This window comes from Ammospiza caudacuta, chromosome 2 (genome assembly GCF_027887145.1).
Source record: "Ammospiza caudacuta isolate bAmmCau1 chromosome 2, bAmmCau1.pri, whole genome shotgun sequence".
Lineage (NCBI taxonomy): Eukaryota > Metazoa > Chordata > Aves > Passeriformes > Passerellidae > Ammospiza > Ammospiza caudacuta.
In genome coordinates this window covers 81,368,994-81,396,975 of record NC_080594.1, presented here as the reverse complement: position 1 = coordinate 81,396,975, position 27,982 = coordinate 81,368,994, and the positions used below count along the sequence as shown (strand labels likewise).

Below are 27,982 nucleotides of genomic sequence, written 5' to 3'. Positions count from 1 at the left end.
CCAAGAGATGAGCAAAGTAGTCATAGAAACACAGACTCACAGGATGGTTTGGATTAGAAGAACTTAAAGTTCTTCTAGTTCCCATGCCGTGCTTTGGGCTGGGACACTTTCCACTAGACCAGGTTGCTCAAAGCCCCATTGAGCCTGGCCTTGAACACTTCCAGGGAGGCATCCACATCTTCTCCAGGCAGCTTCTCAGAAGCATCTGTCCACTGGAGCCACAGGTCAGAGAACATTAGAAACCGGTGGCAGCTGCAGCAGTCTAGGAGATCTGTTTCCTTGGCTCGAGAGAAGGGAACGAGGCAGAAAGCTGCTCTCCACACAGCGTATAATTTCCCTTACTTGCTTGCTAAGTTTTCCCTCACGCCGTTGGCAGCAGAGGGACAAGGTGGAGCTGGCAGCAGTGCAGGGCGCTCGGTTCAGCTGGTGGCTCTGTTTCGGTGCTTGCTGGCGGCCGGAGGGCGAAGCGAGCCCCGGGCACAGGTGAGAGCCCTGGTTTGGCAGCCGTGAGGGGAGCGGCGGCGGGAGGAGCGCCGGGGCTCCCGGAGCGCTCCCGGGGCAGCCGGGGCCGCTGGCGGCGGCTCAGGGCCAGGTGAGCCCCGGGACGGCTCCCGGCCAGCGCGACCCGCTCCGCTCCCGCCCCGACACCTGCGCGGCGCCGCCCCGCAGCACCCGGGGCCAGGCGGGGCCGCCCCGCCGCCCTTAAAGCCCGGCCGCCCCCGGCAGCCTCCTTCCCTCTTTCCCTGCCTTCCTGCCGGCTTTCAGCCCCGAGCGCTGCGGCGGGACCGCGCCGGCGACATGGGTAGGTGTGGCGGGGCGGGATGGGGCAGCCCGGAGCGGGTGGCGGTGGCCGGCCCGCGGGAGGGATGCCGGCCCGGGATGAGCATCCCTCCCGCCGCTTCCCTCCGAGCCGGCTCATCGTGCCGTGACCGAGCTGACAGCGTGGCCAAGGGTCTCGCCCGCCCAGGGCTGCCTCTGCTGCTCGGTGTCGGTCTGAGGAAGTCCCCGGCTACTCCTGGCTCTCTCTCTACTCTCCCTCCGGGGCAGCTCTCCCTCAGCAAACGCTGTATCCTGGTTTATACGAGCCTGCCTTGAAACCCGAGTGAGAGCCGAGAGCTGGTGCCTCGGTCTCTGTAAGCTCTGAGAGCTGAGCCGGTAAGGTTTATCCTACACTACACTTGTAAGGCATGTGGAGCTTGAGATTTGAGCACAAGTTAAAGGTGGTGTTCCTTGCAGATGTTATAGAATGCTTTTTCATTGAGAGTGTTTGCCTAGGGTTGACTTAGTGGTTCTTAAATACATAGATAAATAGCTGGAAGATTCAGATAAGGGCAGAACCCATCTATCTAATTAATCCTGAAGATTTTTTCCTGTCTAAACTGGAACACTGAGTAATAGAGGTGCAAACCCAACTTTTTTGTGATGTATGTCTCCATTGCCTTTTGTTGGTCTTTTGGTCCCGCAGTGCCTGAGTCCATGGGTGTCTCTCACAGCAAGCAGCTCCTGGGCTGGAGAAACCTTGTCTCACACAGGGAAGGAACCTGAAATGCCCACTCTCCACCCCACAAGAAAATGAACCCAAGAAAGTGCCATTGCATCTTCAGCAAGCAAATCTTGGGGGACAAGCAGCCATAGTAATGAGCAGGCAGGACGTGACCATTGTGCTGCCAGGGGTCTTGCTGGCTTGGGCAGACAACCAGAAAAATGGAAAGAGTTCTCTGAAGAGAAAGAAATGGGATGCAGCTGTGTCTGCCCATTTAATATCAGGCTTGTTGCTTTATAGATTTGCTTGGATAGTTTCTGTGTGAGTGTTTTTCTGGAGTAGCAAGGTGTGAAGCAGGGACTCCTGGAGGGGGATGTCCTGTTGGGAGCAGCATCCTTGTGCAGGTGTTGTAGGGCTGCTCCAGGGAGCAGAGGCACTAGGCTTGTCTGCGCCCCAGGTCAGGTGTAGGACTGTGGGCTTGCTCTGGAGGCAGGAACATCCTAGGTGACAGTGTGGGTGTGTACAGATTTATTGTGGCCACGGACAGGAAGCATTTCTTCCGGGCAGAGTTGCTGTGATGGCTGCATGGAGCAAGGCAGTGCGCTCCCATCTCGTGCCACAGACTGTGAGCTGCAAGGGCTGCAGCATCCACTGCATCTCTGTGACTGCAGGGAAGGAACCACCCTGGTGGGAGGGGGCTGAAGCTGTAAGGCTGCCCCACCTGACCTGCAAGGTTGGGATGCAGAGAATGGCACACTGATAATCGTTTGGATGTGGTGCTGAAGGCAAGAACTGGGTGGTTGTTGACTTTACATGTCTTAAAAAAAACTTAAATGTCTTAAGGGAATACAAATTGAACAATTGATTCAAGCTTTGTCATGAAAAATGTGGAGCTCTTTGGTATTTTTGTATCATGAAAATGAGCAGTTCTGTGGGTCATTCTTTGTGGGGAAAAAATAAGAGGGGCTGAAGGTTGCCCCAAAGAGGGACTGCTCCAACATGCCACTAGCAAGCTTCAGATTTGTCATGCAAGATGGTGGGTGCTCAGTGCTTTGTAGGTCAGACCCTGAAGCTGCCTGACAGTGGAGTCCTCAGTTTAGGTGCCTGTGCTGAAAGGTTTGCTTTAATGCTGTCTGGAGTATCCCCAACCCTCTCTGCAAAACAAGAATAGAGAATAGAGGGGTGAAGTCAAAATGTTTAGAAATAGTTGTGTCTCTTAAATATTGAAGTCAGATGATGTTGTCTGAAAAAAAATTGCCTCTTTGATTTCCTCTAGGTAAGGTTTCTTGCAGAGGTGATACTTTTGCTATTAGGAAAGCAGAAGAAACCCCAAACCAAAGCAACAACCAGATCCTAAATATTTTTTCCCAAGGCTTAGCTAAGAGACAGAAGGGAGCTGCCCAAACTGTTTTTCTCTGTGCATGTTATTAAAAACTGGCAGTGGGATGCACCTGTGCTGGAAAGGCCAACAGGTGGAAATAACCAAGGAGCTGCTATGAAGATGGGCTATTGCTGACACCTTGGTATCTTCAGTGTATCTTCTCTGGTGGCTTGTGGAAGGGACATTGCCAATAACTTCAATAACTCATGTATCCGTTTCTCTGGGTCTGGATTGAAGGCACTGGAGACAGTTGTTCATGTTCAGACTCAGGTGTTTATTATTTCTTATCAGTAAAGCCGTCTCACAACCATGAGTTCAGCAACCTGTCGTTAGCAAGGCACAAATGGCTAACAGTCTCTTGTTACAAGGCCTTTTAAGCCTGAAGTATCAAGTTAAGAAAGGACACCTAGATTATTTTCCCTATTAACCGAATAACTGATCTCTCGAAGCCCACTATGCGGACTTTTCTGCCCAATTAAAAAACACCAGACAAACCCATAAAGAAGAAGGAAGATGAAGGTAAAGACAAACAACCTGCCTCCATCCTAAAACCTCCATCTTGCTTCATATTTATTTCTGTATTCTAAAACCCCAAACTCTAAGTTTTCCACCCTGTGAAATTACACACTTCTAAACAACTACACACCTGTAATCCCAGTGTTATCAATCAATTTTGGAATCCTTCTCCAAAGCCTCAGGTCAAATGCAGCGTTCTCTTGTGGGTCTATGCCTTTAAGCACAGAAAGTTTAATATTATAAGCATCCAGGATTGCAACACTCATGTACCTGCATGTGCCCTGAACTGGGTGTGTTAGCACTTTCAGAATGTTGCTTGCTCCCTAAGAAAATATATTCTTGAATCACCTGCATAGCTGAATCACTTGCAACTATCTCTGTTGTGAAGGTACTTCTCCACAGCAGTGTAGGAAAGAATTGGAATAATCTCTTTCAGTGATTTCTGAAGATTTACTTGATTTAATATTGTGTCAAAAACAATAGTATTTTCCTGTTTTCATCTGTTGTGGATTGTGGACTAAATAATGATTTTCACAAATATACCTTTCTTATAGAGATGTATTACAGCCAGGCTTGATTAACAAGCAAGGATTTCAAAGTTAATTTCTTGTACTTGGTCTTATCTTAACGAGCTTGCTCATGTGTTTTATGTAAAATGTTTATGGAACTCCTATGTGGGCACATAGCCTTTATCTGACAGAGTGAAAACTCAGCCTTCAAGCCTGTCTCCTGAGCTGGGGAAGCCCTGCAGGGCTCTGCTTGGAGTGCTACCAGGGGTAGGATGTTGCAGACATTTTTTCACAGAAATACTTTCTTTCAGATTTCTGCATTTTCTGGGAAGCAGAAGCCTCAGAGGAGAATGTAAACAATTGTTATCAGCTGCTGTGAAATGCAATAGGATGCACCGGTGATTGGTTCATGTTCCCATGTTTATGATTAAAGGCCAATCACAGGAGCAAGCTGGGGACAGAGTCCCTGGACACAACTTTGTTAGATATTCTTTCTTTCTATTCTTAGCTTAGCTAGCAGCTCTGCAACTTCTCTCTTTATTTCTATTTAGTATAGTTATAATTATTATATATCATATATCGGTAAATCCAGCCTTCTGATCAAGAAACAAGATTCTCGTCTCTCTCACCTCCAGTGACCCCATGCAGGGTGCTGTAATAGTAGGAGGCCTGCCAAGAGCAGCTGGAAGTGACTTCAGGGCTGCAAGCAGCTGTCTGCTCTTGCTGCCCTCAGTGGGACCCCTCTGCTCTTTCCGGTCTTCCCAGGTTAAGGGTTCAGGTTATGGGAGTGCTTGCTAAAGTAGATCACTCACTTGGGGCTTTATATTCAATTCTCTGTAAATCCCTTTTCAGGTCTTGACCTCCATCCCTGGCAGGGCATCTTGAACCTCTTCTTTAATCTTGACTTGCCTTGAAGGTAACATCCCCAAGTGTGAGTTGTTACAGGACTCATCATCTGTGGGTGGCTGCTTTACCACCCTCTTGAATGATGTGTGGTGAGCAGCCATGGGATGCTTTGCCTCCTCAGTCCTTTTGAGGCTCTCCTGGCAGTGTGGGAGTTTATGCACACTCTGAAGAACCAAAGGCTGTCGAGTGAAGTTTTGCCTAATAACTGAGAAAAGTCTCCCTTTAATAAACTGAAATTTATTAACCAGTTTTAAATTTAAATTTAAATTTATTGACCAGTACTGTGTTTACATTTCATTCTTTATTTAGAGTTGAACTTTTTTTGAATCTTCCATTGGTTTCAAGGCAGTATTATTAGTTGCAATTGACTTGTATTTTGGTTTTTTCCCTCCACAGGAGGAAGAATTTCCCGCCAGTCGGTAAGTATTATTTTCCCACATAAAAAGTTGCCCTTCTGATTCTCTTTGGGTTACATTGTTTTGGTAATGTTAGCAGTACCCAAAATAAAAATAAGCCTATAAACATACATTAAATGTATGCAATAAAGACTTACTGGCAAATGTGCAAAAGCAGCCTAGTAACTTATTAAATTCTAGCTAAGCATTAATTTGCTCACCACCCTGATAAAATGTTTGTGGAGCCATTGCTGACTGAGCAGATGTTGGTAAGGTGGAGATCAGTCCCTGGAGCCCATCCTTCTTGCAGCTGAGTTGAATCTTTGAACTGCAGCTGCTCTTGAATCTTTGAACTGTTAAGCACATGTGTCTCAGCAGCCCTAGCTCTGCCTTTGTATTTCTTATCTTGCAAGGTTTTACTACACAGACTTTCCCTCAGCAGACAAAGTCAGAGCTCTGCAGCAGGGTGGTGGCATCCCCAGGGCAGGCTGAGGTTACAGAGGGGATTATAAAACATATAAAACCTTCAGGTTACCTTTTGGTGGTGGATCTGGTGCTTCCTGACCAATGAGGGTAACAACAGAAAAGGTTTTGGTAGATGTGTGTATGGGCACATGAATACTGTAACAGAGGACAGTACGGTGCAAAACAAGGACAAGAACGCCTTATATATTAGCAGGGATTAATTGTATAGTCTCTTGTCTGTAGCAACTTGGAAAAACAGAAGGCCTGTCACCTGGAATGACCCAGTAGCTTTCTCTTGCATGGCCCTGTCCATGCTCAGCTCTGGCTGTTACATGCAGACCCCCTCCAGTTTGGGGGCAGCCACTAAAACCAACCACTGGCTGCTGTGCCAGCATGGGAGTGCAGCACAGCTCCACCAGGCACAGAAGCAGTGGTGGCTTGAAACAAAAATCTAGCCTTGCTGCATTGTGACCTCCCCAGACCAGCATGTAACACGGTCCTAAAGAATAAGGTCGTGTGTAGGGTGATGGCAAAACACTGGAGAGGTTTGTGAGAACCCCAAGTGTTCAAAAGATTTTAGTGAGGTTTTGTGAAATTCAGGTGGAGATGGATCCCACCAGTTCCTGGGCCAGGACTGCTTTGTCTTTCCCTCTGTAGGCAAGAAAAGACATGGGGAGGTCTTTGTTCTGCTTCAGGAACAGACATTGCCTCCTCTCCACCTGGGCTATTCCCAATTACAAGTCACACAGCCTGGGTTTCAGTAACCAACTTAACCTGTGCTGAACCAAAACTTCAGTGTGTGACTCTCCATCCCGTGGCCATTTGCATGGCTTAGGGGAATGCTGTGTGGATGGGGCACAAGGCATTCTTCTGGGTGAGCTCCAGCCCTGCAGCACTTGTATCCAAGCTGGGAGTAGTTGTCCAAACCTCCTGCTGCCTTCAGCTGAAGGAAATGTGCAAGCTCAAATGAATTTTACCTACTTTTGGGATACGTGTGAATAGTCTTCCTTTGGAGACACCTCTTTCAGCCCATGGAGGATGTGATAAATCAAGAGTCACAAGTTTCTATTTAGGGCTCAAAATTTTTGTTCTCTGAAGTTAGAGTAGTCCCACCTGGCACTGGCTTCAGCTGAGATGGGGTTCTTGCTGTGAAGCCTGCTTATCAAACCATGGGTAGGATATGCAGTATGTACTTGGTTCTGCAAACAGCGAAGGTCAGTGCTGCTCAGGCTGCTCAGGCATCCTCACGACTGAGTTCAGTCAACAGTGCTCCTGCCACTCTCTTATTTTCATTTCTCTTGCAGGATTCCCAAAAAAAGCCTGTTGTAGCACCCAGGTCTCCAAATGTTGCGTTGTTTGTTGAGACTTTGCTGGCGACAGTGGCTTGCAATTTACTTGTGTCAGGCATGATTTCCCTGTCTCAGGTTTTTTTCCTTTCGATCCGCAGAGTTAACTTCTTCCTGTTTCACACAAAATAAAGATTAATTGAATTCCTAAGCTTTTGCAATTCAAACAATGCCATTTTTAATTAAACTTGAGCACTGAGAACTCTTTTGCCTCTGGAAATGTCTTTAAAATTTGATTCTTTGCTATGGAGAAGGGTTAAACCCATAAAAAATGTTAAAAGGTAGGATTATGTTTAAATTGCATCCCCAATAACTTTTTTTAAAATTATATATTCATCCACTCCATGAAGCTAAGTAGGTGATCAGAAATGAAGCTACAGTTCTAGTGACCATGTCAGATTTGTACCTGATGTGTGCTCTTAAACCATTGTCTCAATGGCAAGAACTGCATGATGATGACCATGGACATGCCTGTTGCAGCAGGTGAAGGCTCATTGAACCTGGCAGCCAAAGCCATGTCAGCACAGGTTAGGAATAAAGTCTGTTTTGTTATCGGGTCTGAAGAAATGAAGGATTCTTCATCAGGCATTTTTAAGGACAAGTAATTTTCCTCAGGGATTTGCCTGAATGAAAAGTTTAAATGTGTATTTGTTTTAATTACAGGTGCTTAAAAATAGCCCTGAGCTTTTAACTGGTGTACTGCAGGGGCTTGGTGCATTTTTGATTGGTCTTGGATTTTGATTTTTGTTTTTCTAAAACATTGGGTTTTGCATATTTTTAGATATCAGTCAAGATTGCTGCAAGGGTTAGGTGCTGAAGACCTCAAATGTGCATAGTACAACACTTGTAGGTCACTTCTAGCATTGCTGAAGGTCTCTTGCAAAATGAGAGGTGTGCAGACCTCTGGGGACCAAGAGAGGAAAGTGACAACTGACTCTTGGTTCAGATAAACTCCTGTCATCCCTCAGAAGCCTTTGCAGCCTCCAGACCCTGAGTACCTTCCCACTCCCACTGAGTCCATGTTGAGCTTGCTTGAGCTGTGGGTTGCAGTGAAGAGTGTTAGTCTGGGTTGCACAGCTCTGAGCTCACATTCTCTCTTGCCTCCAGAGGCCCCGCTCTCGCTTCCCCTTGGGAGCTACCTTCATCATCAACAGTGACTTCTTCGAGCGGTTCTCCTTCTTTGTCACAGCAGGTATGTCCCTCGTCTCCTTGTGCTGAGCATTACCCAGGCCTGACTAGGGTTTGTAACCTGTTATTTTGGTGTTTTTCCTGCAGGTGCGCTCATTATATATTGCATAAATTTCCTGCGCTGGGACATCAGGGTCACTGCTGCCATCTACCACACATTTGTTGCTCTGTGTTATTTGACGCCGATTCTTGGAGCCATCATTGCAGACTCTTGGCTGGGAAAGTTTAAGTGAGTGCTTCCTCAGAAAGCAGCCAAAGATCTTGAAAGCTCACCTGAAACTGGTATTACTTAAATCATCACCTAAAACTGCAGCTGTGAACATCAGCTTCAGAGCTGGTGTTGCCTGCTCCAGGATAGTTTGTTTTATTTCACCAAAGCTTGAGGTTTTCACTGATTCAGCTCAGACTTGAAACTGCACTGTGAGTTAACAAATGTTCCAGATCTGCTAGTTGGTTAAGGGTAATAACATGCTTTCCCAGCGTGCTGCATGTTTTTTCTCTCACCTGGGCAAAAAGTAAGCAAAACTAAGGAGAGTATTCACCAAACTGTGAAAATAGATACTGGGATTTATAATTACATAGGGCGGTCTATCTACCTGTTGCAAGTGGCCAATGAAATACTGAATTACTGTGTTGTCTGGTGTTAACTGGGCCTTAAAATAAGTTTTAAAACACTATGTGATTTCAGAATTGACAGATCAGTGAGGGGGTCTTGCTGAGTAGGAATTCTTTCTCCAAATGATGTCGTTAGTGACTTTAGCTGCAGGTTGTTGGTCAGGGTAGTACCACTGCAGTGCTTAGTAATGTGACCAGTTTATTTCCAAGAGCTTTGTCTCCCTCTCTTTTCCTGATGTTTTGATTCTAAAAGTGTTTACTTTGCCTGAGAAAAAGCACAGTAAAGATTTTATGGAGGGTTATGAGCCATGAATGTAAGACCTTGCCAAAGGTCTCCCAGAGATTAGAGATGTGCTGTGTAGTCAGCTGCACTGTCTTCTTCCGCTGTAGGGACAGCCCCTGGGAGGCCAGGGCTGCAACCACAGCCCTGTGAGCTCTGTGCAGCTGCTCTGAGCAGTGCAAACTTACTGCAACTAGCTGGATGTCTTACAGATTGCAGCCTAAACATATTGTGCACTTGCTTGTCTACATGCTATGGTTTATTTTTTAAATTTATTCTGGCTTTTTCATGTTTTATCAAGATGAAACTTTCCAGACCTTGCATCTCCTCCTTTGGTATTTGGATATGCCCGTGCTGCAACTGAAAGGCCCAGACCTTTAACAGGAGCTTGCTAGGATGGCTTAAACAAGAGAAAACATGCTTTAGGATATGCCATTAGGTATTAACACCCAAAAATGCAGCAAGGTGTCATGAGGAAAGCTTAAACAAGAATTTTTAAAAAATATCTATGATGTCAAGTGGAAGAGGAGATAACCTAGGCACTGTTAAGGACCCTTAAAGGAGAGGCTCCAATCTTCCACAATCCATGTACTTGGTGCAATGTTTGTCAAGAAATGTGATGAGACCGGCTCACAGATCATTGGATTGAATTTCTTGGGGAAAATAGTACAGAAACCACAGTTATTGTTTAATTGTGTGCCATCAATGCAGTGCCAATTATGAATGTCTTTGTAGTGGGTTTGTAAGCCTCACAAATAAAACTCCTGATCAGCTCAGATTCAACTTTAATTGGAGACTTTTTCCCAGGTTGCTAGGTAAATAAAGCAACTCTATGGAAGCGCAATTAAAAACCCACCCCATTAAACTCCATCTTTTAAATAACACTAAACAGCCAACTCCACGTTGCCCCACTTCATGTATTTTTTTACTCTGCTGCAGGCAAGGTCAATTTTAAGTCAGCAAAACCTTGTTTTAAAGTGAGGAGAACTTGCTCAATTTCCCTCTTGTGTCAGGGCGCTACTCCAAGCTTGCTGTGAGGATCTCTTGCCTATGTCAAATAGCTGTTCTAGGTCTTTGAGCATTGTCCTTCATTCTCCTACCTTGCACCAGGTTTGGGACCACTCCTAAAAGCTGGGGTTTTAATAATTTCACATCATTGCATTGTATTTCTCCTGCTTTTCCTCCAACCTGGAGACCTGTGTCTGTGTCTATTGAATGGAGGCCCACCCAAGGACACAAGCGAACATGGATTAAACTTCAGCTGTGTACTTAGGGTCCAACAAAGTGAAAATGGAACGTGCTTTTACTTACAGAAAAGAGGACTGGACCCTAAAGCCAGGGTGGGAGACTTAGTAATTATGCAGTACTATTGCCCTAGGCTCCTCCTGGCCAAGGTAGTCAGGCTGAAAGCCTGCAGCCTGCACACTTGAGTGCAGGTCTTACTCAGATCTGAGTGTAAAAGTGTTTTACACTTACAGCGAAGAAGGTGGTGTTATAGAGTTGTTGTTCACAACAGTATTTCAGGGGTATTGCCATGTTTGAAGCAGATTTTTGATTTTTCTCTTTACTCCTGCAACTGAAATATAACACAGAAAAATAAATCAGTGTAAATTGCAGATTTTAGTTTTGCAGAGTAGTCCATTTGATCTTCAGCTTATAAAAAAGATGAAAAGGGAATTCTTGAGTTGATCAGTAAAAAGGCAACCATTGAGGATATGTAAGTATTTTCCTCTGACCTAGTGATACCCATAGAATCCATTTGTTATTATGCCTTGCTTAATTAAATAAAGGCTACGTAGAATAATAATAATAAAAAGAATAGAAATACCGTGGCTGTGGCATGTGACCTGATTTTTATAGTAGCTTCTGGCAAGTTCAGTCCATAACTCATTGTATCTGTTAGTTTTTTTCATTACCAGGAATCTTTAAGGTAAGCAGAAGTCTGCATTAGCTGTGGAATTATTTTTGTGTTAGTGTGTTAACATATCTAAGAAACTCTATCTCTCTTGACAACAGGACCATTCTCTACCTGTCCATTGTCTATATAACTGGGCAGGCAGTCCTGACTGTGAGCTCCATAAATGACCTGACGGATCACAACCAGGATGGCTCTCCTGATAATGTAGCAGTGCACACGTGAGTTGCCTTGTACACGTTTTTTTTCCCAGGCTGGTCAAGGACAGGAAAACTTAAGTTTATGTTACTTGAATTTCAACTGTCTTTCAACCAGTCTATTATGTATGCTGTGAGAACTAACCCCAAATTGTATATTTTTTTTTCTCCTTTGTTCCAGTGCTCTGTCCATGGTTGGCTTGATCCTTATTGCCTTAGGTACTGGTGGGATCAAACCATGTGTGTCAGCATTTGGTGCAGATCAGTTTGAAGATGATCAGGTAACAATGTCTTACAGATTTTCAGTTATACAGATTCTCTAATGTTTTATTATAGTACTCTAATATTATACATGTTTAGACAGGTGCATTACTGCAGGGTTTTCCTGAAGAGCTGAAAAAGGAGCTTGTTAATTATTTATCTTGAACTTTGAAAAATGAGGCGCTGATTTTTTGATCTAGGCACATCAATGGGGTTGTGGCTAAGCCTGCAGTAATCCGTGGGTCTCTGGGCTTTGTGTGGGTCCAATCTGGCTAGCTCGAACCCAAGCCCACACGGACTTGCATGGACAGAAAGTAAGAGATGAGAAGCGCTCTTCTCCATGTGGGTACAAGTATCCTGTTTATTGGCTTGGGACAGGACACTCCAGGCAGCAGCATCCACCCAGGTAGAAAGGAGGGTGTGGTACCCTTGCAGTGGAGTTTTATATCCAAGGGGATGGGGGCGGGAAAGAGGACTGCGGCCAATGGGATGGCACTGGGGAGGGGCGAGGGGAGGGGTACCCATGGGACAGACCACCAGGTGTGTAGAAAGGAGGGCATGGCGAGAAACCATGTGATGAGGAAGGGGGAATAACCATCTCTGTGACATAGCACACCCAGTACAAACTTCCCATCACCCAGGGCAAAACAACTACTAAATAAACTATTTAGTGCAATACAACATAAGCCTTTTGAAACATCTTCCTGTTTTTACTGTAGGAAAACCAAAGAAGTAAGTTCTTTTCTTACTTTTATGGGAACACTGCTGTTGCAAGTTTCATATCTGCTATAGTCATCCCACGGCTCATGGGTAAGGTCACATGTTTGTTGACGATTGTTAAGCACCAGAAAAGGTGTGTTGGATTGCAGTCCAGTCCAGTTAAAGTTCGGGTTCTGTTCTCTGACACACTGGACTTATCTAGTTTAATAGTCTTCTTAATAGAAGACTTAATATTCTTCTATTAAGAACTTAAATAGTCTTCAGTGTGTCATCCAGCTTCTCAGAGATGAGGTGCTCTCAAAAACAAGCCAGTTGAAAACCTTCATTGCCTTTAGGGCCAGAAGTGCTAGATCTGAAAAGACATGCTGGAGCTAGCAGCTTGTATGCCTACTGCACATTGTAATTCCACTAAGGTACAAATGTGTCACATCTTCCAATACCTGTGGAGTATCACACTTGATAGAATTGTATTGCTTCCTGGGAAAGGAAGGGGGGAGAGAGCCTTGTCCTCTGGAAATGTGCCCATGCTAAGTACAGAAGCATCTCTGCATGTAGGAATATATTAATCCATGTGACAAGTAAATAATTTTTCATCTTGTTAAATAAGAAAGTTATGTTCTCTTTTGCTTGTGAAGAATAGCATGATCCTAAACAAACCCCAGCAATTTGCTAACCTATGTGCATATGGATTTCTGTGGCAAGCTTGCACAGATGGTGCTGTATGGATGCACTTGCCAGCAGTTTCACAAGGCTGCTTTTCCAAAAAGCAAGGAAACAGCATGTGAATTCTGGAATAACCCAAAAGCACTGGGCTGAACTTCTGGCCTTTGGATTTCTTGACTGGAAAAGACTCTCTAGAAGAGTTTTAGATGTTTGCTTAATGCAAATTCTATTCTTTCCCAAAAAAGGAAGTAGATATGCATGAGGCACAGCATGTAGTTTACTTCCTTGCTGATACAGGGTGAAAAATTCCTTGGAAAAAAAATGACAAATTGAGCTGAGAGAAGTGATAACCTGTTTCAGCCCAGAAAGGTTTGACCAGAAGACTTATACAACTAAATCAAGACATGAATTATCTGAAAGCTACCATTTTTTCCCAACCATATTATCTAAATCTCCTCTTAGAAGAAGTATGGTGAAGAATGTAATGATTTTTCTTTTATTTTATACTGCTGAAGTCAGTGAGAGTCAAATCTGTGACTAATGCCAAGGAGGGGAGGGGTCTGGTGATTGTGATTTTGTTTCAACAAGCTACACTTACGTCACTAAAATCTTTGCTTATGAACTTGGCCCAAAACTTTTGTAATCTAGTTCCTTTCTCACTAAGGACACGCTTTTGACCCTTCTAGTGTAATTCTTCATGTCTCAGTGTAAAACTAGATGCAAATTTCCTGTGAGGAGGTCCTGAGAGGCATTAGGCTGTTTGGCCTGGAGAAGAGAAGGCAAAGGGGGCATTTTAACCAAGAAGAAATATCCCTGATGGGCAATGAAGAGGACAGAGCCAGGCTTTCCTCAGTGGTACCCACTGTCAGATCAAGAGGCAATGGGCACAAGCTGAAATAGAAGAGGTTCCCTCTGAACATCAGGAAATGCTTTTTCACTCTCAGGGTGATCAGCAATTGGCACAAGCTGCCCAGAGAGGTTGTGGAGTCTCCATCTGTGGAAATACTCAAAAGCCATCTGGACACATTCCTAGACAATTGCTTCCAGGTAGCCCTAGCTGAGCAGGGCACTTGGCCTGGATGATGCCCTGAGGTCCCTTGCCACTTGAACTGTTCTGTGATACATAAATCCCCTTTCCAATATTGAGAGATAAGTTGGATACTGATCCTTCACTCTGAGGTCGTTGGTAGACTGATTTGTTGTTCCCCCAAGAGTTTTCAGTGAATGCAAAGACCAGAAACCATTTGGAAAACATCAGCAGTGCTGACTGGGACTTTTATTTGATGTTATTTTTACTTCAGCTTCAGAGTGTGGCATTCATAGCAAACAGGAATGTTACCCACTTGCTTTTGGAGTTCCTGCTGCCCTCATGGCTGTTTTCTTGGGTAGGTGAATCTCTTGCTATCCTGTTGCCTTGGTAATTAGATGATAATCTCAGAATAATGACAGTGTGATAGAAATTCCCAGGTATTGACCTCTCCCAATATCCAATCATTTCTGTGATTTTTGACTTAATTTTTTTCCTGGGTGGGAAGGTGGGTGGGATTAATCTGATGTACTCACTTTTACTGAAGAGTCTGATTTACCAGGAGAGTTGGATGGGGCTAGGCTGGATGGGGCAATATATTCTTGAATTCTGTACATTTTGTAATCTACTGGCTATGTTTTTTGGATTACTGGTCTGTACAAATTGATCTTTTGAATGCAGGGTGAGAACTCTCAGAAAATGTGTGTTTTGGATATTGTCTCTAGTCCAGGATTATAAACTGTGTGACTAATTGTCCTTGAGCTGGAGAAATCCCATATTTGATATGTCAGTACTTCTCAAACACCTGCATTTTTACCAGCTGTGCTACAGGTCACACCCCAAGCCTTACTGCTGCCCAAGAAACTGGGGGTGCCATTAGGTGCTTCAGTATCCCTGATGGTTCTTGTCCTTCAGGGTCCTGACTGGGAGCCCACCTGGCTGCCAGTGCCCTCGCCTTGCCCGTGAGCCCAGCCCAGGCTGGATGGTGGCTGTGGGGCTCTGCCTGTGCCTGCCCTGTGTGTGGGATGGTGAGGCTGAGCAACGTGCCTGGGAGCAGAGGACACCTTGGCCAGTCCTGCATTCAGGCAGAGCCTTGTGTGTCCCTGCGTGATGTGAGCTCCTGAAAAGGAGCCCCTACAGCAAGGCCAGAGTCAAGGTCCTAAATGCCCTCGTTTTGACCATCCCTCAGTCGAGCAAACCTCCCACTGTGGGAGTTTCCAGATTTAGTTTTTGTCCTGAATAGAAGCAATCTGCTGGTATTAATTTGATTGGTCTTACTGTATGATAGCATGTGAGTAGGCAATTGCATTGCTTCTTGGGAGGCTTATTCCCACCCTAATTCCCTCTTTGGCTTGCAGTTTCCATACCTAATTACTTGCCAGTATTTGAATTTAATCCTGAGTTGCTTTTCTGTTTGCATATTGTAGTTGTGTTTGTAATTGGAAGCAGAATGTACAAGAAAGCTAAACCACAAGGAAATGTAATGCTTGAAGTTTCCAAATGTGTTGGAGTAAGTACTGCTTACATTCCCCAAACCCCTGGCAGCCATTCCTAAAGCTGTTCTGTAAATGTGCCTAAATGAGAAGTCTGTTTTAATATGAGGAAAGTTTCTGAAGGTTTTTGCTTTATTACAGAAGGCTTCATACTGATACATCCACATTTAGGGTGTCTTTTTATGCATATCTTGATTTATATGTGGATTTTAACACATAGGAAACAAAATCAGGTGTCATTGTTATGTAAAACTTTGTCCCAACTTGTGGGAATCATTCCTTCCACATTTGTGCCCCTTTATGTGGAAAGAGACAAACATACCTTGAGCTGAGTCAAGAGCAGGGGTACTAGTGCATCTTATCGGCAAAAACTTTTTACTTATTAAAAGAGTATTATTTACAATGCTTTTATTGATCCCCACTGCATTAAGGAAATTCTGGGGGTTGCACATCATTGTGATCTTGCAAGTAAAGGAGTGGAATCTACATGAATAGCACCTCGTGTCCCAACTTTGCAGAGCCTCAACCTTGAGGTCAAATTTATTCATGCATGAGATACTTCATTCTCCATACAGATCTGCCATCTTTATACAGCTCAGCCTATTGCCTATCTTGTAAGCACTGTGAAAACCAAATCTCTGTAGGTGACTTTGGCCATTACTTAGAGTGCTGCTTCGAAGGCCCAGCTTGGCTGTAAATGTTATTCCGTGCAGAAAATTTTAGGAGTTCCTTGGGACCGTATTTATGTATATTCCATGTCAAGATGTGAGACATACCTACAAGATGGAGCTTGTCATAGGAGCTTCTCTCCTACAGCCATTCAGCCTTGAAAACCTGTGCATATGACACTATTTACTGCTGTACATAAGTAAGTCTAAGGAAGGCACATCTTCCAGCTCCTCACAGCAACCCACATGGAGAGGGACTGCTCTGAGCTGTTTGGTTCACCTGACCACAAGTGCACGCTCTGCTGGTTATGCAGCGTGAGGCCTTAAAAACAACGTTCCCCTAGATGACTGGAGTGGGTAACAAAAGTTGAGTCACCTTTAGCACCCTCTAAACACAAGAAGCCAGGAGCATCATCTCTAATGACAAACCAGTTTGTAGTTTTAAGTATTTGTAGTGCCATTAAACATAATTCTGTCTCTCCTCAGTTTGCCATCAAAAACAGGTTTCGTCATCGCAGCAAGGAGTTCCCCAAGAGAGAGCACTGGCTGGACTGGGCAAGTGACAAGTATGATGTAAGTACTGGGGGAGCCTCCTGTGCTGTGACATCTGCTGACCCTCAGCTTCTGTCTGCTCTGATCCATTGTCTCATGCACTGGGCAAATAGTTTTGCACCTCTCCATTATTCAGTAGCTGACCTGGCCAAACCTCAGTGCTCTCCTGTCACTGCAGGTTATCTCCTCAGCTCCTGTGGGAGACAGTAGAGCTGTGTGACTCAATGCTCTGTGTAATCATAGGCTGTCCAGGGAAATTCAAGGGAGACAAAAAAAGTTCTTTCCCTTGCCAAACAAATACAAACATTTAAGTTTTTTTGTTAGGGAAATAGCAAGCATTATCTTTCCTTCTCTATTTCCCATATCTCATGGCTGCAGATGGGAAAAGGGAAGTGATGCTGCCTGTCATAGTTCATGCACAGGGCCAAAATACTTTTCCTGGCAGCCACAGGCCCTCAGCTGGGTAATAATTAGCATTGACTCCATGATTGTAGAAGGCTGATCAATCGCTTTATTATCCTATCCTATTCCTATCCTATCCACATCCCCTTACAGACAGTCCAATACTGCTTTGACATAATTAGTCAATCAATCCAAACATCATCCAATGTCCAATTAAGAAATCACCCTTGGGTAAAGAAATCTCTGTAACACATTCCACACTGCACAACAACAGGTGCAGCAAGTGGAGATAAGAATTGCTTCTCATTCTTTCTCTGATCTTCTCACAGCCTTCCCCAGGAAAATGCCTGGGAAAGTCGTCTGTTGCTCTCTGTGGCCAGAAAGCTGCTGCCACCAAACATGAGAATTATGCTTTGGAATTTCGGTTTAAGTGGGTAAACACTGCATTCCCTCCGCGCTCATTACAATTTCTTATCATGACTCTCAAAGCCTTGTATCCTATAGTTCCCAACTTGTCCCTTACTTACTATCCTCTCTGCCCTGTTGCCAATGGCAGCACAAACCTTAACCTGTCACCTTTATTTTCCTTTTGCCTGTATGCTTTGTTCTTATGTGAAATTCCTCAGTTGCCTATTGCTCAAATGCCCACTTCACTAAGTGCTGAATCTCATGCTGCCATCAGTGCACATGCAAAGAGGCCCAAGTCTTTCTGATATCAGTCACCTTTAACCAGCAGTCCTTCCCACACACACAAGCAGACTTTGTACTGTTTTAACAGAAGTCATCAGATATAGCCACAACATGCAAAGTTGAATGTGTGGGTAAACATTACACGATGGGTCTTTACCTGTTGCTGTCATGTCAGTAGCAGTCTGAAACTGTCTCTTTTTTTTATCCCCTTTCTTTTTGAACCAATTCCTCTTGTGTGATTTTTATTTTCTGCAGAAACGACTGATTGCTCAGATAAAGATGGTGTTGAGGGTGCTTTTCCTTTACATCCCTCTCCCCATGTTCTGGGCAGTTTTTGACCAACAGGTAAGTAGAAATGGTTTGACTTGGTAACTAGAGCTGTACTGTGTCAATCTACATACTCTGAGGTCTCCAGAGAGAAAAGGTGCCCGTGGGAGTATGGAAAAACAAATTCTTTATCCTTGTTTTATTGCAAAGGGTAGTCACTGAGTCATGTCAGTACAGGATGATCTGCAGCCAGGTTTATCTGAGTACACCCAGGACAGATTCAGTGACTGAGGCCTCTCCAAATCTTGTATCAGCCTGGGACTCAGGGGATGGAACAGTAATTTAAAGCTCTCTTAGCACTAATGTTTCTTCAATTGTCAGTTGTCAGATGAAATTTAGGGTCCTTGTGTTAATGTGCTGGAGAACCAGGGTTTAAATGATCTGGATGCTTAATCACTCACACATTGTTTTAAATACCTTACACCTTCAAGGAGAAGTGTGATCCTGTAAGTCCCATTCACTTGGTGAACTGGGTGCTCAAGACCCACGAAAGCATCAGTTAGAGTGAAGCACTGAAGTAGGAATTTAGGAAGATGCTTGAGAGAGATCCAGGGGTTAAAAGCTTTATCCAAGTCAGATGGGAGGAAGCTTGCTGCAGAGTCCCCAGGTCCTACTGCTCCAGTGCAGTGCCTGTGAGCTGTAGCTGCCAGTGTGACCTGTTGCAATTGGAGCTCTGAATTCCTGCTATGAAACTCAGAGCTCAGTCCTCATTCCCAGGGTAATATGTCGGGCAGTGCTGTGTTGTGGCTGGCTGAAGGATCTTGTCACAGACGCAGCAGTAGCGTTCTTGTCCCATCCTGGGCTCAGGCCTGAAGTCTGCCCCGCCTGTCCCAGCCACAGGCACTTTCTGGGGCAGGGGGCTCCAGGCAGGTCAGGCCCTGGCTTGTCCTCTGCCTCTGGGAAGGAAGGAAGGTTGGGTGAGTGGGATGTGGGGGCTGCTGGGGCTCAGGCCAGTGGCACACGGGCCCTGGGCTGGCTCCTGTGCCCAGCACCCAGCAGTGCCCTGCACAGGATGGCCCTGCCCTCTCTCCAGCTGATTTCTGCATCTAAGTTCTTTTCTGCTGTATTTCACTGAACAAGTAAAGGAAGTGGAATGGGCCACTTTGTTCCAAGGTTTGCTTTGCAGACTAACAATACTCCCATAGCAAGCTAGCTTTACTTTTTCTTGTATTGTATGTCTTTTCCAACACTTCACTTACGAAAACAATTCAAAAAGAACTTGAGAACATTGATTTACTGTGATATCTAATTTTTTCTTCTCTTATTAAGGGGTCAAGATGGACACTGCAAGCCACAGCAATGAATGGGGATTTTGTAGGTTACTTTTTATTAATTTTTTCTTTAATTACCACTTTTCAGACCCGTTTTATTTGTCGTCACAATATTAAAAATTATTTCTTTTTTTCTTCACCAGGGTTTTCAAATTCAACCAGAACAAATGCAGGTATGCTAATTTTCTATCTACAAATTTCAAGTACTTCTTAAAGATTGTATACATATTGCCCTCACTTATAAAAAGCACTTTGAAAAATACTTAATTTTTCTCTCATGTTCATCTTCCCCAGATCGTGAAGCCAATCCTGATTTTTATAATTATCCCAGTTGCAGATTATTTGGTTTATCCTTTAATCAAGAAATGCAAGCTGAATTTTACGTAAGTTTATGTTTTTACCTGATTTCAACAGAGGCTCATTTTATTGGTTTCTGTAACTGGCTCTTCCAGCCTTAATGTAAGAAAAGAGCAAGCATTCAGCTAAGGATGAAAGAGAAGTGTATTTAAAATGGTTTAATATTTCAACAAAACATAAAAAAAACCAGAATACTGCAAGTGGTATGTAGAGGCATCACAGATTATAAGAGGAGAATCTAAGAGAAGAGTGACAATGTTTTTCAGTTGAGGACAAAAATCTTTTGATTGCAGGAGAGATGATCTTGATTGCTTTCCATATCCCTTATATCTACCCCTTCTCCCTCCTGAAGAACAGAGGTGGTAGAAGTACAACATACATCCTTGGCATTTGTCATGCTTTGGGCTAAAATGCAACTGAGACACGAAACATTTCCTCTTCAGTCTCAGCTGGGAGTCTGACTTACTGAATCCTTCTAGGTGAAGCTTTGGGGGTATTCCACTTTATTTTTCAATGTTGTTAAAGAAGTGTCTGGCAGTTGCAAGAATGCTTGGAGAGGCAGAAGAGAATACAGTTCTTCAGATAATTTTCAAACAGCCAAAGTGCACTGCTGGTTTTTCCATATAGCTGTTAAAAATCTAGGGTGTGTGCTATGCTGGGAACACTGTCATTCATTTGTGCAGATTCTGAACTGGATAAATGATGCCACAAATGACACATATACTCTATCCTTACAGCTTAACTGCATGCCAGTAGAGGTCTCCTAATTTGACAAATTTCCCTGACCATTTTTGTTCAATCTTTTTTAAACATAGCAATATGGAGATAAGCTGTTACTCTGTTTTCAAAGGTATATCTTCTTGCCTCTTTCTTGTTTTACAGCTAACAACTGTATTGGATTGGGGTTTTTCTTCCTGCAAAACCAGATTTTTTTCAGGAACCTAATAATCATGGTCAGTCAATGTTTGAGCCCAGCAGATGCAGAGTAACAGGTTGTTAGGATGCTGCAGGAAAGATGTATTTCCTGATAGTGTGACTATGAATTGAGAGGTTCCCAGCTTAGCAGAACACTTTCTGTAATAATATCAGCCCTCCAAAATGTGATAATGTGCTAGTTGTGGCCATTTGAGTTTCCCAGAGTGGAAAGAAAAAACCAAGTAGCTGAAGCTTTGAATTGTCACTTGTCTTGAATCTCTTGTGTCTTTTGTTGTGCCAGGCCCCTGAAGAAGATGACTGTGGGGATGTTCCTCGGCTCCATGGCTTTTGTTGCTGCTGCCCTCGTGCAAGTGCAAATAGATGTAAGTTCAGCCACATGCAAGTATTTACTATTAATATTTAGCTGTTAATTCAGGGAAAAAAAGGTGTGTTTAAGGGGGAAATGTACCAAGGCTAAATTTGGAGCCAATCATATAAGCATAGAAGTAGAGGGAGGGGAAATAGATTGCAATCCTGTTGTTAGCATAGTAAAATTAACAAGCAACAAACATTGCAGTTAGTACAAATCATGCATTAAAGGCAACCTCAATCTCTAAACTGAGACTAAAAGCTGGAAACCAGACACTTGGTTGGCCCACCAGAGGGCAGCTTTTTATGTTTGACCTCTTCTGAGATTTAGACTGGAGGTGAAGTGTGACAGTCTGGGAAGCATCATCACAGCAGGTGCAAAGATGACACTTGTGGAAGGAAGGATTTGTCTCCCCTAAGCTTCCTTGCCCCAAAGGGAGCTGCCATGCCTGAGCCCAATGAATTTTCCCCTGTAGCTGGGATGTTGGCAACACCTCTGGGTGCTGATCCATTGCATCCCAAGTTCTGAGCAGCTGTCTAGAGGTGTCTCTTGAGGATGAGAGACATCTTTCCTTAGGCAACTTATGAGACTAGTAACAAAACCTGATTCCAGTCTCCTCTGTCAGACAGTCACAGAGCAGTGGGCATATGCTCATCTTGAACATGAAATATTAAAGATTACAGTAATTATAGTAATTTTTCCAAGTGACCTTGAGCACTGATTTTACCTTTTTCCTGTCCTATAGAAAACCTATCAAGTTTCCCCTGCAGCTGGGCAAACTCAAATTAAATTAATAAATCTGGGTGCTGTTCCTGCAACAGTTCGGTTCCAGCCTCAACTTCAGAGTGTGGAGGTAGCACCTAATGAGGCGGTAAGTAAGGGCAGATGAGAAACATTCTAATAAATAAGAAAAATTAATTAAAACTTTAAAAATCTAAGGGAGTTTTTTAGGTTACGATGCAAGATGTAACTGAAAGTCTGTCTTCTATTAACATCTTCATAAGCTGTCAAAACAGGTGGGGAGGTGTTCTTTATCTTCTCCTCAAGTGAGACCTGATAACTCCCTCCAGAGGCTATCTCTGCTAATGGGCCATCGAGTCTCACTGCATGACTCATAAAATTACATCACACCATTGTGAAATGCAAGCATTGTGAACCAAGCATTTCCACCTGGGTGTAATCAGAGGCTCAGAACACCACAAGAATCACTGGATTCCCTGAGGACAAGAGCTTGCTAACTACCACAGGACCTCTAGAAAGATCAGACTTTCTACAGGATCACTGCTTAGATAGAATCCCATCCATCACTCCAAAAATTACTGTAGCTACCATTTCATCAGACTGCTACCACCAACCTGGCTGACAGGGTGTCAGATCCAATTCTGGTTCTGTCAGTTTTAGCCAATGCTTTTGGTAGTATTACCTTTATTTTATTCTATTATTTATTCTACGACATTTTTACTCCAATAATTTGAATGAGTTCTCTTTTTTTTCGTACTGTGGAATGAGTTGTTACTGAAAACACAGTGAATGAAGAAATGGTAACTATGTCAATGTTTGAAGTATTACCAGTTTTTTTTACAGGTTTTCCCAAGAAACTTCCATAAACTTAAGAAACTTGGAACTAGATGAAAATTTCACTCTTGTTAAAAAGGTTCCATTTCCTAAAAGTAGCCCCTTCCTGCAGTTAATGTCCATTCAGCTCTAGTGAGTTGCTGCTATTACTGTGAGGAATGACACTGTGATGACTTACCTGAACAGGGAACTTCTGTGGCTTCATGTTTTGCTGCCAAAGAACTATTCAGGTTCCAATACAGCACAGCATTGGTAGTTCTATTGACAGCAAAATGTGGTGGCTCTGATGGATGTTTTGGATAAGGAAACTTAGAATGTGTGTTCTCTGATAGCCTGCAGCTCTGTTTCTCTCGAAGAGGAGAGCTCTTATTCCAACCTCCTCCAAATTTGCCTCACACAGGAACAGAGTTGTGAGGAGAAGATAAGGGCACCCAAACTGTATACAGACAGGGAATTGATGTACCATGGTACACACATGAAAACTAAAGGTATAGAGTGCTCTATTCCCGATTATGGACACTTTATCATCCAGATGTGGATTATAAAGTGCTTTTGATAATCCCATAAAACAAAGAGCCTATTTTAGTGTAGCACTAACATGTTTATTAATGGTTTAAGTATTTTATGTTGAATAAATGTGTTTTGAATATTTAAAACATGGCATTTTTTGGAAAATACTGCATCACATGCTAGTGCTTCTGCAGCTGAACAGAATTTTACTGGGTGTTTATGGTAAGCCTGATTTATCTGGAGCAAGAAATAGGAAAATAGAGCAGCTATTCCATAATGCTTGTGGGAAGCTCATGTAACTGTGAAGCTTGTGTAACAAATTAAACTAATAAAAAATCATGATCAAATGGAATTAATGCTTGATGTAGAAAACAAATCAAAAATGAAAATGAGGGGATGTTCATGATCTCTGGCACTTCAGAAGTAACATGTGTAAACTTCTGACCCTCCCAGAGCCCGTAACATTCCCTCAACAGACAAGTACGCAATTGCACAGAAATCCATTGCAATTTGTCTTTGTAGACTGGCTACTTGACATTTGAGACTTCTAAACTGCAATCATTAGACATAATTTCTGCAACTCTAAATAAAACTGAGTATTTGGAGCTGCTAGAGAGACAACGCTTCACTTTGGCATTTAAACAGCGTCCAACAGACATCAGTTCTACTTGGGTAAGTCTGCTTATTTCTTAAGATATGAATCAATGTTCTGACAACGATCTACGTGGAGTGTGTGAGGCTGAGAGGACAAGCTCTGGATAAATTTTTTCCACTGTCTTGTTTTCTGTCTCTCCTTGTCTCTGCTGGACCAGTAAGAGTGGTAAGCTGCAGAGAGTACACCAGGATGTCCTTTAGAAAAAAAATTACCAATTTCTTATGTACCTTGACAACTACACTTTCACCAAGACTTAGGTGTGTGGTCATACAGTGTTTGCTAGTAGATGTGTGTGCTAGTAGGGACCTAAAGAGGAAGGTCTGGAGTCTTGCTCTGAAGCCACTGTTAAGTCCCACTGCTGTGTAATAGTGCATGTTTAAGCTGTTCTCTGATGCCAGGAACATATTTTGATAATGGCCTCTTCCACTAGGTAGAGGACAACATCACATCAAAACCAGCAAACAGAGAAAGTCTCGTGAGGTAGAGTTTTTAATGTTACCTAAATTTTGACAGTAGTGTGACTCTCTCTTCAATCTGTCTTTGGGTAGCCTCTTCTTGTTGAAATAAAGTTTTCTATACTTTAGGAACTCACATCTTGCTGGACACTTCCCTTGATGTTTTAGGGGATGGGATAATGTCTGAGTCATCATTCACTTCAGTTATTTTGCACACCTGCTTGGGTATAGTTTAACTAAAAATGGAAGTGTATGCTTCATTCCATTGCCTAGATTTTTTTTATTGAAAAAATGGCATGGATTACATATCTATACCTCATTTATAATCCTGCATAAGAGGTATCCAAGATTACCTTTCCCCTCTCTGCTTTTCTTCTGCATCTCCCACTTGCAGATGCATTTCCTAGTGGTTGTAGTAGTGACTCACTTTTGATGTTCTCCTGAGGCAGTGGGCTGATGGGGATCTAACTGGCTTTTTGTGTTAGCTACATTTCTAGGAGATTTAGAGTTTATTCCAAAATGTTAATTGATTAAAAAAAAAAAAAGAATTTCAATGGGAAGACTCGATACTTGTTGTGCTGCCAATATGTAATTGAAAGTAAAACTTGTATTCTTTGACTTCTGTAGGTTTTTTGTTGTATTTAATCACTCCTTCATTTTAAAGGTTCATAAACAATTTGCCTTTAACTGCCAATGTTGTAATGGACAACATCAGATTTGGAAAACTGTATCCTCTTTCTGTCAGTAATTACAGCATTCTTCCAAATCCAAGCTGGTAAGCATTTCCTTTATCCTAATCTAATCTCCTACACATACTTGTCCTTGGGAAAAGGGCACAGAGCTTTTTTAAAATATATGATGCACACAATTGACAACACCTATGGTCTGAACTGTGGGGTTTGGGTTTTTCTTTTTCAGGCCATATATCATTAGCGCTTCAACGGCTCTGACCTATTGTGTAGTTTCTTCCAAGATACTTGAATATGGAGTTGCCTATACCATTTCACTTGATGATGTGAGTTGACACTGTTATTGGATGGACAATATAGATAGAATTCCTTTCCATGTTGATACTTTCCTTTAATTAAAAAAACACTTGTAGAATTATTCCTCTTGTCTTTAATCCTTTAATTTCCTCTTGTTTTTAAGTATAGATAATAGAATTCTGGTATCCTAAACAGGACACAAAGCCATTGTTAACTATAAAAATAAGGATGGTTACAGTAATAACAGAATGCAAGAATTCATGATCACCACTAATGGCCTTAATGGCCTGTTAGACACTACAGATTTGCATGAAGTCTGCTGTAAAAAAGCTATTTTTTATAACTAGGTATGCAGTGCTTCATGTGCAATATTTGTTATTTACTCTGAATTTTCTATATGATTAGAGAACTGCTTAGAATGCCTTAATTGTGCACACTCATTATTACTGTTCCTAACATGCTTTTTGCAACTTCTAGTGTTTTGCTAGCATACTTAAAGTTACGTACTTTGAAGATATTTTACCAAGTAAAGTCCATATGGCTTGGCAGATCCCTCAGTATTTTCTTCTTACATGTGCAGAAGTTCTCTTCTCTGTCACTGGGCTGGAGTTTTCATACTCACAGGTAGGTATTCCTCTTCCTGAGTTAAGAATCTTGGTGCAAGTTAAGATCTTCCACGTTGTATTGTTTTTAAGTGGTGGCTCTGTGCTGCTGCCTTGACCCCTATGTCCCTCACAGCTCCTAGAAGGACTGTATAGACTGATGCAAGTTGGCCCTGTTTAGCCAAGGATTTGGTGTTTTGCATGAACCTATGCTGAGTTATATCATTTGAAGACTTGACAGTACTCAAATTTCCTTCTCCCATGTAAATTTCTATTGAAACTAAGTGCAACTGTACTGCTGCAATAAAACCAAACTGGAGAGCTCTCAAATATAAAATGAGGAAGCAGTGACACTTCATCTCCCCACCAGTTTACTCCATAAAGCCTTTTTGTTAGCTTTTATTAGTGTTTAGTTATACACTTTGAATTCCTTTGTCTCTTGAGTCCACTTTAGTAGCTGTGTGTATTTCTTCTCTTCATTCTGAATCTAGAAACTGCAGTGATGGACATGTTGTAAGGTGTGATTTGCTAGGTGATGCACTCAATTTCTTCATGTCATGGGTACCACATGTTCCTGAGATGTAAAATTACACCTGTGCACCTGCTACTTGCTTGGTGTGTGTAAGTAAAAGGTGTTACAGTTAGTGTGCTAGTGGCCTCTTGCTCCTCAAAGCCTTCTCTGGACCTGTTTAGCTCTCTAGCAATGTTTAATGTCAAAAAATAAATTAAAAAAAAAGCTCCAACCACCACCAAAACCTAGCAAACCATGAAATCCTGTTTTCCCACAGAGAAACAGTGTTTATTGTAAGGTCAAGATGACAGTAAATGCATCAGAAAATAAATGATACCACCAAAACTTAAATGTCTGTCCCTACAGGCCCCATCTAACATGAAGTCAGTGCTGCAGGCTGGATGGCTGCTGACTGTGGCTGTTGGTAACATAATTGTCCTTATCGTGGCTGGGGTATCTGCAATCCAACAGCAGGTAAGCTTGCAAGCAGTAGGTGTGCTGTTAGATTGCACTGGGTAAAAGCAGCTATTAGTGGTGCTCTGTAATGAATTAAAATGGCTTTCTGAGTGCAATTCTGTGTCACTCAATGTCTCTGAAACAGCTCTGACAGTCCCCAGTTGAAGCTAAATTAAATCGGAAAGAGCTGAAACAGAGACGTTGAGGCTTTTCAGATAGAGGCTTTTCTGATCTCTGCCCACATTTGTGGTTACTAGATCAGCTGTAAAAATTTTTAAGTGGAAGCAGAATCAGTACCAGCCTGGTTTTAGAGATCTGACCAAAAGGAAGGAGCTGAGTTTCCTTCCCAGTCTTTCACTCAATTCCCATTTCCTCCAGGAAAAGGTGTTGCAGAGTTTTTCAGCATTTACAGAATTTTTGTTCTTTTCAGTAAAGATAGAAATGCTGAAAGAGCCTCAATTCTGAGTTGCTTTAATATGCATTATATGTTTAATTCATACTGTACGCCATATGATACTTGTTATGTGTGCTCAGTTTCACATTCTGAGTTTCCTTCCTGAAAATACTAAAAGGGTGTAATACTCTTGACAAATGAATATTGGTGGATAAATTCTGGATTGTGTTTTGCTGTTTTTTTTTTTCTTTGCAGTGGGCAGAGTATGTGCTGTTTGCTGCCCTGCTATTGGTAGTTTGCATCATTTTTGCTATCATGGCTTCTTTTTATACCTATATTGATCCAAATGAGATTGAAGCCCAGTTCAGCAAGGAAGAAAAGGAAGAAGACAAGAAGGATCAAGACACCAATGAAAAGGAAGCTGAAGCTCATTCTCAACTGTAAAAGCTGTATTCAAGGAGTGTCTGTAAATCATGGAATCATGGAAATCCCACTCACTCTCCTGCAGTCAGAGGAACCCAGGGTATCAGTAATAACACTCTGGATTACATGTACAATGGGAGACATTAAGCAAAACAGTTCTAACCTAAAGTGCAGCCTTTCTAGGGAAGCAACAGGAAAATATTAGTCTCTCTCTTGTACTGAATGTGGTATCCTGAAGAAACTCCAGCAGAAGTTGCACTCTTAATGTACTTCAATCTTAAATATTATAGCATTATAATATTGAAATTTGACTTGGAACTACTGGACCCTTTGAAAAGATGTATTTTTATACTGTATTTCAATTTTATATTGTGAAGGAAACAAGACTTGTCAAGGAACAGCAATTGAAGCCAAGCTCTCTGCATGATCTCTCTAGCATCACTGTTACTTGAAGACAGCAGGTCACACGTGCCTTAAATTCTTTTGTACTTCCTTGTAGATAA

The 27,982-nt window shown here is 42.8% G+C and overlaps 1 protein-coding gene across 1 annotated transcript; it reads left to right on the top strand.

Annotated features, from left to right (window-relative positions):
* Positions 1-755: 755 nt before the first annotated feature.
* LOC131572282 (solute carrier family 15 member 1-like) lies at positions 756-27,982 on the top strand. The gene is made up of 23 exons (XM_058825390.1): positions 756-802; positions 5,192-5,214; positions 8,109-8,193; positions 8,277-8,418; positions 11,101-11,220; positions 11,378-11,477; positions 12,177-12,267; positions 14,142-14,225; positions 15,295-15,377; positions 16,515-16,601; positions 17,928-18,017; positions 19,269-19,313; positions 19,414-19,443; positions 19,565-19,653; positions 20,844-20,925; positions 21,658-21,783; positions 23,520-23,669; positions 24,083-24,132; positions 24,772-24,882; positions 25,026-25,122; positions 25,571-25,717; positions 26,573-26,680; positions 27,312-27,982. Exons 1-23 carry the CDS (start codon positions 799-801, stop codon positions 27,498-27,500), a joined length of 2,133 nt encoding a protein of 710 aa, XP_058681373.1. The 5' UTR covers positions 756-798; the 3' UTR covers positions 27,501-27,982.